This window comes from Chelonus insularis, unplaced genomic scaffold, assembly GCF_013357705.1.
Source record: "Chelonus insularis isolate UGA/USDA-ARS -01 unplaced genomic scaffold, ASM1335770v1 contig_68_pilon, whole genome shotgun sequence".
Lineage (NCBI taxonomy): Eukaryota > Metazoa > Arthropoda > Insecta > Hymenoptera > Braconidae > Chelonus > Chelonus insularis.
The window spans coordinates 117280-129501 of record NW_023276705.1 but is presented as its reverse complement, the minus strand read 5'-3'; the positions used below and the strand labels follow the sequence as shown (position 1 = coordinate 129501).

General features: G+C 27.3%; 1 protein-coding gene across 3 annotated transcripts in view; it reads right to left on the bottom strand.

The window, feature by feature from the left end:
• LOC118070815 (atrial natriuretic peptide-converting enzyme-like) overlaps positions 1-12222 on the bottom strand; it is a 45801-nt gene that overhangs the window by 30322 nt on the left and 3257 nt on the right. For all 3 annotated transcript variants that reach the window (XR_004690805.1, XM_035089638.1, XM_035089640.1), the window contains exon 2: positions 5892-6038. Coding sequence is in view for 2 of the 3 variants with exons in the window: in XM_035089638.1 (XP_034945529.1) it covers positions 5892-5961 (70 nt within the window). In the remaining variant the exon portion in view is untranslated. The remainder of the gene's footprint in view (positions 1-5891; positions 6039-12222) is intronic.

Here is a 12222-nt window from a genome sequence, read left to right as displayed (position 1 = left end):
TACAACCAAGTGTTGAATCTTAAGAATAAATATTGGTAATTATTTAGAATTGGGGCTCAAGGCAAAAATTTTTTATGCATTTGGGGTTATTTCTGATGGTAGAAATAGTGAATTTAAGACGGGGGAGACATATTTTTTCCATTATTTCAGACATTACATGGTAGAATTTACGTATGATGAATCACTGAATGTCTTTAAAATTGTTGATCGTACATTTTAGAACGTAGCAAAAAGAGGCAAGGGGGGGGGGATGTTGAAAGGACGTAAATATTTTCAGAAATTACAAAAGTATTTATGCCCTTTAAATACCCCCCTCCCTCCCTCCCGCACCTACCATCCTCTTCGTCACTTTATTATTTGAATTCAAGCTATATACCTATACTTAAAAATCCTGTTTTTTTCGATGGAACCTCATGAAACATGTCTCCACCACCTTCAATTGTCTAATTCTACCTAAGAAAATAGTTTCCAGGTAGTGAAAAATTTTTTGGAGCGATTTTTGCCTGGATCCCCAATTCTCAATAATTACCTTAATATTATATATTTATTTTAAAAACTATAAAATAAAATAAACAAAAATATCAACTAACTAAGATTCATTTTTGCTCAGATAATCCAAAAAATTTTTTAGATGACAATTAAATATTTTTTTTTAACTCCAAACATTTGATTTTTACAAATGCAAATAATCTGATAGAAATAATTAAAGGATGATTAAAAATTTCCTACTGATTTTCAGAATGGTGCATATTTGTGAAAAGTGATCGGCTTCCGATAAAGTTGGGTGCATTTTAATGCTCTTCCTCATTTTTTTTTCTTTCCAGTCTGTCATTAAAAATCCTTTATCACTTCCACTTCGCTCCATAAAAATGGAAAAAAAGCAAAAGAAAAGCCAAATAATCCCGTCATTTTTTTGTTCGAATTTCATAGGAAAATAGTGGGATTAAAAATACTTGATAATTCCTTCTAGTTGAATATATTTGTGATTTTGATAAGAAATAAATATTCATCGTCATTTAAAATAAAAGAAAAATATGAGATAATTTTTTTTTAATACTGCCTTACTTGAATAAAGTTGAAAAGGAGGAATATTGGAATATTTTGAGCTCAAAGCGAACGTAATATTTCAGATTCTACGTCAAAGTTTACATTAAAAGTTAAAATCCATCAAGTAAATATGCCGTTCTGTTATTAGCGGTGTTGATATGGACTCAGTTTCATTGATCAGTAAACAAATCTAGTCTGGTTAATCAGCAAACATTAGATTTACCACAAAGAATCAATAAGAGTTTCATCAATCTTTTTTGAAACAATCAAATAAATCAATTCCACTCTTTTACTAGTTACCAAAAAGTGTTCTCCTGAATAATTTGATTTTTATTGATAATAAACATCGCTTTCACTGCAAATCAAATTGCATTCTTGTCAACATCTAAACGTGTTGAATATAACGTCACCTATTTGATTAATATTTTAGTCACTTTTAATGCATTTCTAAGTGTAAAAAAAGTGACTACAGTGTTAATCAGATGGGCGATATCATTTTTAACGGACATAAATATATTTTTAAACCTTCTAATATGCTTTCAAATGTCTCAAAACATAAAAATATGATAAAAAGACGAATTTTAATAATGAACCCTATTACAATAACTTCCTAATGGGAAGTTAATAAATAAATAAAATTGCATGTATATTTTTTTATCAAAACACTAATATAAAATTCATTATTTGAATTAAAACCGCATATTTAGATGGTAAAGAAAAATAGATAATTCCTTGCCCTTGCAAAAATATTCCATAGAGAATGACGAGTTAATACTTGTGGGTTGGAGGATAAAAATAAAAATATTTATTGTTGGCACAAGTAAATAAACATCGGAAAAAAAAGTATTCATAACAATACGATGATAACGGAATGTCACAGTTAATACAAGTTATGGCGTAAGTGTTAATGGTTTAACTGTTGCAATGATACTTGAAACGTGCCTGTGCTGTTACTACAAGTGCACTTGCAGTCGTGAAAGAGCAAATAGCTTTGTCTCGTAAATTGTCCTTATAAGTCCTCGGTCTATACACTTTGTGCTATAAAACCGATATATCGTTGATAAAAATGGTTTTTTCACTACCACTGCGAATGTGAATTCTCAACAAGTTCAAGCTCGTCTTAATATTCTTTTCCAGTACTCATAAAAAACTTCAACACTGTTGCAAGTTCAAAACTTTTCTTTACTGATTTTCCTTTCGTTTTAGGAAAAATTATATTTTAATATAAACTATTGAAATTTAATAAAAAAATACTAGTGTCTGATTGTGTTAAGATGTTGATGAATTGTTAGCGTCAGGTTTTAAGACAAGAGAAGAGAATTTATTTGAAAATGATGATGGAGTAAAAAATGATTGTAGAAAAATTTTTAATACCATCAGAAATAATCTTTTAAGCTTTAGATTTTTTATGAAAAAAATTTATAGGAAAATTTTGATGAAGTTGGAATGAAGATTGATGATGGAAAAGAAACTTAAATGACAACTTTTAAAATAAATTTAAAATGTAAAATTCTATCTCCGAGGATCAGATTAAAATTAACAAAAAAAAAATCATTCAGGATCAATAAATTTTTTTGTGTCATTGATGATGGGATATAATTTAAAAATATCTCTGATGGAGTTTTCATCCTCTATATTTTGTCCAGTTTCTGTAGATGGACATTGAAAAATTCATGGTGAAACCTTTTTTTTTTCTTTTTTCATTGTCTGTCAGAAAATTGAATTCAAGATAGTAAAAAATAACTTAAATATCCACCTCATCTGATTTAAGATGATGATCAGACTAGTAAAAGAAGGGCACAAGAAAATAAGCAGATTAAAAAAGACAAAAGGTTCATCGTTGAGAAAGTGATGTGAATTTAAACGACCAATGTCGAGTGTATTGCCCTCAAATTTTATTAAAAATCAATACTTTGTTCATGACTTTGTCGTTCATATTTATATCACTTGTAAACAAATTAAATAAAATTCTCATTGTTTTCTGGTAAATTAGTTTTACATTTTATTATTAACTATTCTCACATTTTTTCACGTTAAAGTCATATAATTCCAAATAACTTTTACATTAATCTATAATAAATATAAATTTATTATTTTATAAAAATTTTTTTTTCGTCTTATCTATCATTAATCACAAAATATAACATTTTTTCATTTTTCTAAAATTATTTTATAGATCAAAAAGAAGGATGATTAATAAGATTACCTTGGAGAACTTGAGAAGTGGACAAAAGACTTTAGAAAGGTCTCTAATACCATAACGATTCAACTGAAAAAGACTCAAGTCACAAACAAATCCTAATTGAAAATTTATTTTAAAAGAGTTTTCATTCGTTCAAATGATTTCTATATTTATTTTTTTATTTTTTTTTCATACTTGATAGATATAATGCTTTAACGGGTATCAGGGTACTCCTTTTGCGTCATTAAATTACAAAAAAAAAAAAAAATACTATAGGAAGGCTTTAAAAAAAATATATAACAACATTCTTAAAACTTTTCAATAATAAGCTTAAAAAATAAAGTTCATTTAAACTATTTATAATAAATTAAATTATAATTTTAAACTAATCTTAGAAATTTGTTTATATAAATAATATTATTATTTATAATTTCCTGATATTTAATAATATTTCATTTGAAATAATTTACTGTTTTTATTTCATTTTATAAACTGCAATTTATTACGTTTTATATCATTTTATTACTGCTTATTTCAATATTGGAAATTCGATTAAATTGTTATTTCATAAATTTCCTGGATGTACATGAATAAAGGATAATATTTTTATTTCTTTAGAGTAGTAACTATCAAGTGCAGTACTAAGAAGAAATACGAACTTAATTATAATATGATTTAGTTTTTATATTTATTAGCATAGAAAAAACAGCATTATAAAATATTTGAATAATAAATTTCTTCGATGTGATAAATCTAATAAAAAATTTGACTATAGATTCTTTTTCCTTGTAAAGAGTTTTTGAAAAAAAAAAAAAATATTAAAATGATAAATATTTGAATGCCAACAATGATAATAAAAGTCAGGAGATCAAGTGAAAAATGCGAACCCCCTAAGCAAAATCAATTCTCTTCGTCTTACACACGTTCCTCTATTTTCTTGGTCGAATGACAAGTAACTTGAAAGCCGATAACGCTGTTGAAATTCTTGGACATACCACCCTTTTATCTTCTCGATCACAAAAGTAGACAATGCTTTTTTTTTTTTTAAAATTCCACAATTTACGAAGAAAAAACTCATTTGCTATTTTAATTTTATTGTCGATTTAATTATTTACTTATCTACTTGATAAATCTTTACAAATCAACTAATTAACTTCTCATTAAGAAATTATTGTAATGGGGTTCATTATTAAAATTCGTCTTTTTATCATATTTTTACGTTTTGAGACATTTGAAAGCATATTAGAAGGTTTACAAGTATATTTATGTACGTACGTACAATTGTCCGTACGTATAATTGTACGTACGTATGACAGGTTTTTTTTTGTTTTCGATATCTCGAGAACCACTGAAGATATCGACTCCGGACTAATTTCATTTTAAAGATAATACAATGAAGAAGATCTGAATGGAGTTTGAACAAATTTGGTCCAGCCGTTTTTTTTTTATAACAAAAAGAGTGTAAAATAAGTTGAGTAAAGAAGACATTTGAAATAGATTCTACTTATTAGATGATTAACATTATTGACGACTGAGGTCAATATAATATAGTTGTTAATAACTCCATATGACTCTAAAGAATTATGTATTGTTTATAACAAATTGAATTTGTTATAAACAATTAAAAATGGTTTGGATTTATTGAATGATCATTACTATGATTATATTCGATGAATATCAATAAAATATTGTTATAAGTAACTTGATGTGATTAAACAATTGTATATTGTTTATAACAATAGTAATTTTTTATAAACAAAAAAACTAAAAGATGACAAAATTACGGATTTCAATGAATGGGAAGTTTGTCGTCAGGTCACAAACTAAGCTCAGACTCATTTTTTTATTGAATTAATTAAAAATTAATTGAAAATCATGATAAATGTAATGATGGAAATATTACAAAATTGATAAAATAGAGCTTTCATACTTACTTTAAATTGAAAAAAAAATTTCAGGTATTAAAAAGGTTTTTTCCTAATGAAAAAGCAGCAAATGATGTGGAAAGAGTAAAAGTCAAAATACTTTCACGGATTATTTTGTTGATTTCTTTTTTTATTAAAAGACGAGATGAAATGTTTTAGCATAATGATGAAGAATAATATCTATATTTTCATTATAAAATGAATTTTTAACTCATTTTTTGTCTACTTAAATTACTTTTTCTTTTTTAAGATGTATTAAAAATTAATGCAAAGTAAAAATAATTGTTTGAATGCAAGAGTAGCATCGAAGAGAATGAAAAGCTTTGCAAAATTTGTAAAAACAGCAAAGTGACAAGTACATAAACATTTCTAGTACATGTGTGAATGTATTTAAGCACATGAAATGCAAGCTCACTGGATTACAAATAGTTGCTGTAGCATCAAGATATAATCCCACGAGAAATGTTTCAAGCTTTAGGAGATATACACAGCCTATTTTAGATTCAATTTATGTCTAATCGATTGTCGAAACTATCGGATAATTCAGATATTGTAATTGAAAAAAAGCAAACAAATAAGTGAATTAAAAAAAAAAATTTCTGTGCTTCAAAATGAAAGCTGGTAAATAAATAGAATTTTAACAAATGAAGACTAGTATAGAATAAGAATAAAAATAAAAATCCATTAGTTGGAAAAATAAAAATAATTTCAAGTTGAAATGTCAACAGTTTACTTACCTTTGAAGACAACATTTCTGTTGTTCATCCAAATGACTTTCCCTGCATCGTTGCTTTGAACTACATACATTTGGCTTCATTGTTTTCACGATAACTATAAGCTCCAGAGAATTCTGAGTGCATTCACTTGGAACATTGCCTTGGATTCTGTCGAATAATTATAGTAAAAATAAATGATTTGTATTGTTTAGTAAAACAAATAAAATAAGAATATAATAAAATATAATATTAGACTTTAAATAAAAAGTATCAATACTAAACTAAAAGAATAAGAAAAACATTTTAGTCAATTTTTTGAAACCTTCAAAAGGTTTATTACAACATGATTAGTAAATATTGCATTGATACATTAAGTATAAGTAGATAGAAGATCTATAAGTAAATAGAATATTTAGAAATAGCAATCATTATGTGAAAAGAAATAAAAAACGAGAACCAACAATACAGCGATAGTTTTTCCAATGCATATATGTATTGTAAAATGATAGAATGAAAAAAACTAATATTAAAAGTTAATTTATCAAAAGTGACAGATTCAAATACAGAATCAAAGACAAGACGTCAAAAGTTAGTTAGTCTCAGTTCTAAACTGGAGATAAACAAACTCTCCCCTCGTTGCTATAAACAATCTAATTGTCAAGTAATCGTCGTTAACTAACAAACTGTCGTTAGTCAATCAGTCCATAAATGGAGATATTCATACATTTTACACTTCTCCCGATCTTCTAAAAATTGCCTCCTGACAATTGGCAAATATTGGATTAAGCTGAAATAAATTTACATGCAAAATCTAAAATTAAACTTCTAATTCAAAATTATGAAAATCAATTAAATAATCATTCAGCCTAGATTCCAATATTGCCGCTTCCCAACTCTGCCTGCTTAAAAATAAATAAAACCAATTTTTCTGGAAGGAAAAATCCTGCGGCAGGTAAAAATCTCCAAAACAGGCGAAAATAATCTAAATTAACTAATAACGTGACTCTATACAATCTTAAAAAAAAAAGAGACATTCATACATTTTACAGTATCTATATGTACATGTGTGTAGATATGTAATATCTTAAAAGATTGTTGAGATGATGAAGCCACACTCTTTAAAAAATTTGCAAATAAGCTTTAGTCAATTAATAATATCAGATTGATTGATTTCATGTAAAATTCATCTACGACATTGCAATAAGTCTGGAAAAAATATATTTAAAAAAAGTAGATATTTTTTAAAACTTCTATCACTAAATTTCAAAGCATTGTAAATTTTTCAAATGAAAATATCTACTACCTACAGCATCTTACTTGGGATAAAAAAAATACTCAAGCTCACTTTGTAAACGTTCAGAAAACATGTCTGATCTAAAAACACGGACTCTACTGCCAGCACCAATGCAGTAATTTTCTCCTTACAAGTCTAACTTGAAAGTATTTTTCCACTTTCCTTCATTCTAGATTCCATTTTTAAACAAATACTAAATTAAATAAAATGCAAAGTAACATATGTAGATTCTAGCCAAATTACTTAGTGGTTAATACTAGAGTAGACTTGATTTATATAAGAGTCCAAAAAATATACATAGAGTATGGTGAGTAGGTTGGAAAGTATCTGATGGTTTTCCGATATTACGTGGTTGTGTAAATTAGTTGAAAGAGAAGTCAGAATGAAAAGAAAATGAAAGATTCATTGCTTTGATAATGAGAATAAAAAGAGGATAATTATGTTTGTCGAAAATTTAATGAATATCAGATAATTGGTTATTAATTCATCCAATTATCTCAAGATTTAACTTATAATTTCATTTATAATCAAATAGTCATTCTTTATGAGGTAGAAAAGAATTTCAAAGATACTTTAAAAGATTTAACTTTACCAATTTTTTATTCTTTTTTTTTCTGATTGATAAAAAACTCTGGTGAATGGAATAACTTGATTTTGATCAGAAGTTTGTATGTTTTATTTTATAACACAAATTTATTCTGTGGATTATAAATGAATTTTAATTATCTGTTATTGTTGTAATTAATTAATAAATTAATTGAAATATACTTTGCCAGGAGTGATATTGAGTCATTTTAATTTATTGTCATTTCCAAATTTAAATGTTGAATCCATTTTAACATTGGAGGTTTATCGATAAATTAAGGGGTTGGATGAAGGTTTAAATATAAATCCTTACTTCATGCAACCGCATACAACGTAGAAATTAAATTATGATGTGCTACTGGAACCTTAAGCGTCCAATTCAATATCCACATCCAGCCTTTAGAATTTATAATTGGATCGTTCGATCAAGTTTTTCATGGAAGATATTCGCATTTATTTTTGAACCAGCTGTTACTTGAGAATCGATGAAAATAAAATGATAAGAAATTAGTCTCATTGACTTCTCAATAATATTATTCAAATATTTATTTATTTAATTCAAGCTAGATAAATAAATAAGAAGACATATATATAAAGGCAAAATAAAAAGCAGGTGCTTGCAAGTTCAATTAATAGACTTAGTGGAACTGAAGGGTCATTTTTCATTGACTATTAAACCACATGAAATGAAATATGAAATAATTTATAAGGGAAATAATTTTTAAAAAAGAAAATATAGTGAAATAAAATTAATTTTTTTCCATCTTAAATTCACTGAGTTCAATTTATTCTTAATAATGTCAACTTGCCTAAAAGCTTTTCCAAAAGCTGTCATAAGAATTCAAAGTCTAGAAGTCTTATTCAGATACTCAATAGTTGGTCCAATTGTTTTTTTTTTTTTTTAAACACCATTTTTCGTCTGTCATTAAAGTTATATAGAGAATTCTAAGTGTATATATGATGAGATAAATTTTAGAAAGTTTCATGAAGTATGTCAGTTACACGTGCTTTTCTGAAAACTTTTTCACTTGTGAAAGGAACACTTGAGCAGCATAAATGCATTTTATTCCCAAAAAAAATTTTTGTTGCTAACTACATTAAAAATTGTGACTATCCCAGTAATCATCAGAGTTTATTTTAATTTTTTTAACTCTGATTATTATAAAGTAGCTTAACCTGTCAACTGGTAATTCTAATAAAAATAAGTAGTGGCTAACATTAATGAACATATTGCTATCTTATAGCAATAATAAAAACAACAAAAAGCTAGCAGAACATTAGGTTTTGAAGTGAACTCTAAAAGCTGACGAATGCTAAATATTCCAATTCCTCAATAGTCATGTAAACTAAACATTCTTACACTCAGTGGAGCTTCCAATCATTCCAACTGAAGGCATCAACTATGAAGCTGCTGGTGCTTTTTGATATGGTAATAACATGTAACATCAAACTCATCAATCTATTTCCTGATTTCATGGAGCATATGTGTCTATCATACCTAAACAGAGGTTTCAAATTTGATCTAATTTACCAATCTTTTCATAAACATGTCAATTACTGGGAATTTCTACAGTTTCATCAATAAATTTTTAATATATTTAACTGCTTCAAACAAGTCTCTTTCATTAATTCCAGATGAAATGAAATAGTCAATAAAACAATGATAATGAACTTTTCAATTATTTAGCATACTACAGTGATTCAGATCTAAAAGAAATATGATGATGAATATTTTTTAATATAATAGTGGTATGAATAATAATACAAGTTCGAGTGGGAAGATTTCCATGGTATTTATTTCGATGGAAAAGAAATTAGAACACAAATACCCGACTGCATATAGTGGAATTGTTGGATTCTGACATCTGACAAAAGCAGAGAGACGTTAAGCGCAATATGATGGTATGGTATGGGCGATGTTTACTAAGCTCTCAGTTACGCCACTCGTGTTGATACTCCGAATCTCATCCTCCACACTTAAACTTCCATATATATATCAGGAGTCCAAGTGAGTACATGATATAGAAACTGTAGATGATGAAACGAGTGGGCACATCATGTGTGACATATGCCAAGACACGAGTTTCTATTCTACTGCTATTTATTAGAAATAAATTAATCCCCTCTCACGTCACGTTTAATTGGCATTCGAAAAATCTCAGAATTTTACCACCCTTAGTCGTCATCAACCACAAGCTGTTGAGATCTGTGCTTACTACCAAATAGGGAAGTTATTTGATATTGAAAAAATGAGTAAGCATCAATATTATTTAGTAAGGAGCTTTTTATATAGCGTCAATGTCTTAAATCAGAGACGATGACTGTCATGAATTATAGTGAATATTTTTGCAATGTGGATTTTTTTATTAAAATACTTGGAAGTTTTTATGAATGGAAATAGTAATATGAATGATTAAAATATTTTGGAAATATTTTTTTTTCTTTATCATTCAGTTGGAAAGAATACTGATGAAAAGATGACTGATTATGTGGAAATATGATTTTGCCAAAAGAGCAATAAAATTTTCACAATAGTTACATTCAACATTCAATAGAGACACATATGTGTTACATTGGAAATTTTACAATTCAATGAATTTTATTTGACTGAAAGCTTCGTACTTGGAATTTTTGGAGTTTTTATGACTCTGTTTGATAAGGAAGTTTAAACCATTTCAATTCTGTGAATTATAAATATAAAGTTCAATATTTAACTAATAGACAAGAAATTTTTCAACAATAGTCTAGATGTTAACATCTTTGTTTATTAATATCTATTATAATTTTATTGGAAAGGATTATCAGGAAAAACAAACTTCTTTTAAAAAATTTTCAAATTATTTCTCATGAAACCAATCAATTTAGGTCATCGAGGATTAACTTGAGGATTTTGGATTTAATATCAATTCAAATATGCTTTTTCTTCTGCTTCTTGTTGATAAAACCTAAACTCTAGTCCTAAAAAAATTGATAGTTTATAATTATATAAAAAATATCTTAATTCTTAGCAATTATGATATTTTAGTAATTAAAATTGTCATTAAAAAAGGAAAATAATGCTGTCATAAAATAAATGACAATTCAATTCAACATATTTACGTAACAAGAGCTTTATTCTTGTAATTTAAATAATTGAAACCTAATTTGACAGCAAGAAACAATAGTAGAATGAACATATGGCATGATAATTAAATGAAGACATGTGTTAGAATACAACTCATCTTTTATACTTCTGCCACTAGTCGTTCTACAATTCCAAATGTGTATGTTACATTTTGTACAATATAAATTCATGTATGTGTAGATATTATTTCTACATAAACATGTGGCTGTATGGGTATATTTGACAAGGATTACCATATACCAACCACTACATACATTTGAGCTCAAGCCTGTCCCTTGTGAACTGCATTTGTCTCTGCAACACTCATGTATAGAAATATATGAAGTTCTCCCAGAATTCTATGTTGCAATTTTGCCGAGAACATGACCTATATTTAAAGTTTGATCCTTCGAAGTGCACCAATATGTCTAAGCATTCAATATATATATGGATATGAAGAAATATTGCATTTTAAATACAAACCTAAAAGCTAGATATTATTGGAGTTCAAGTAGAAGAAGAAGTCTTTCTTTCCAGTAAATAAAAAACATGTAGTAATTAAGAACACTTTGGTAGAAGGTAGAAGCTATCCATACAGAAAATGCTAGACTTGACAAACATTGCTCTAGACTAGGTAGCTGAGTATTTCCAATTCCAAGTTGGTTAGTGGTATCAATATTAGCAATCAAACTTGAACCAATAATCAGTAGCATTGGCTAGAGTCTGTTCTAATTTTGGATCTGTTGTTATTTCCTACATGAGGGTCTTCATCATTGAAGTCATATTAATCCAAACTACCTAACTGATAGAGATCATTTTCAAAAGCTTTATAGAATGCTAGGTAAGCTTGAAGTTAGACTGAAGTATTTATCAAAAGAGAAAGATTATTATGAAACCAATTTCTTCTTGTAGCATTTACTTATCATCATTCCACTGCAGCCACAGACTAGATCTGTTTACCCTTTATTTTTATTCCAGTCACAACACAAATTTTTTCATGCAAGAGATTTACTCAAACACTAATATCACTCTAGAATATCCAAAGTGGCTTTTAATGCATTAGTAATCACATTAATAAGCCGATTATATTGAATTTATTGAAATTTACGTTGAATCAAATTCTCTGTTTCTGTAATGAATGAAAGGTCTATCCTTATAGGACCATTTGGTCACAGTAAATTTTTATAGATGGAATAAAGCATGTCTGTAGATGCAATAAAAGGATAATTTATAGCGACTACACAAATATGTCACTCCAGACGAAATCTATCAAAACCCTTGGCCCAGATAGGCTACATACAGATAAGAGCTTAGACCACATGAAGGATATTTCTCAAGGACAACTTTACACTCTCATCTGTATGACTTTA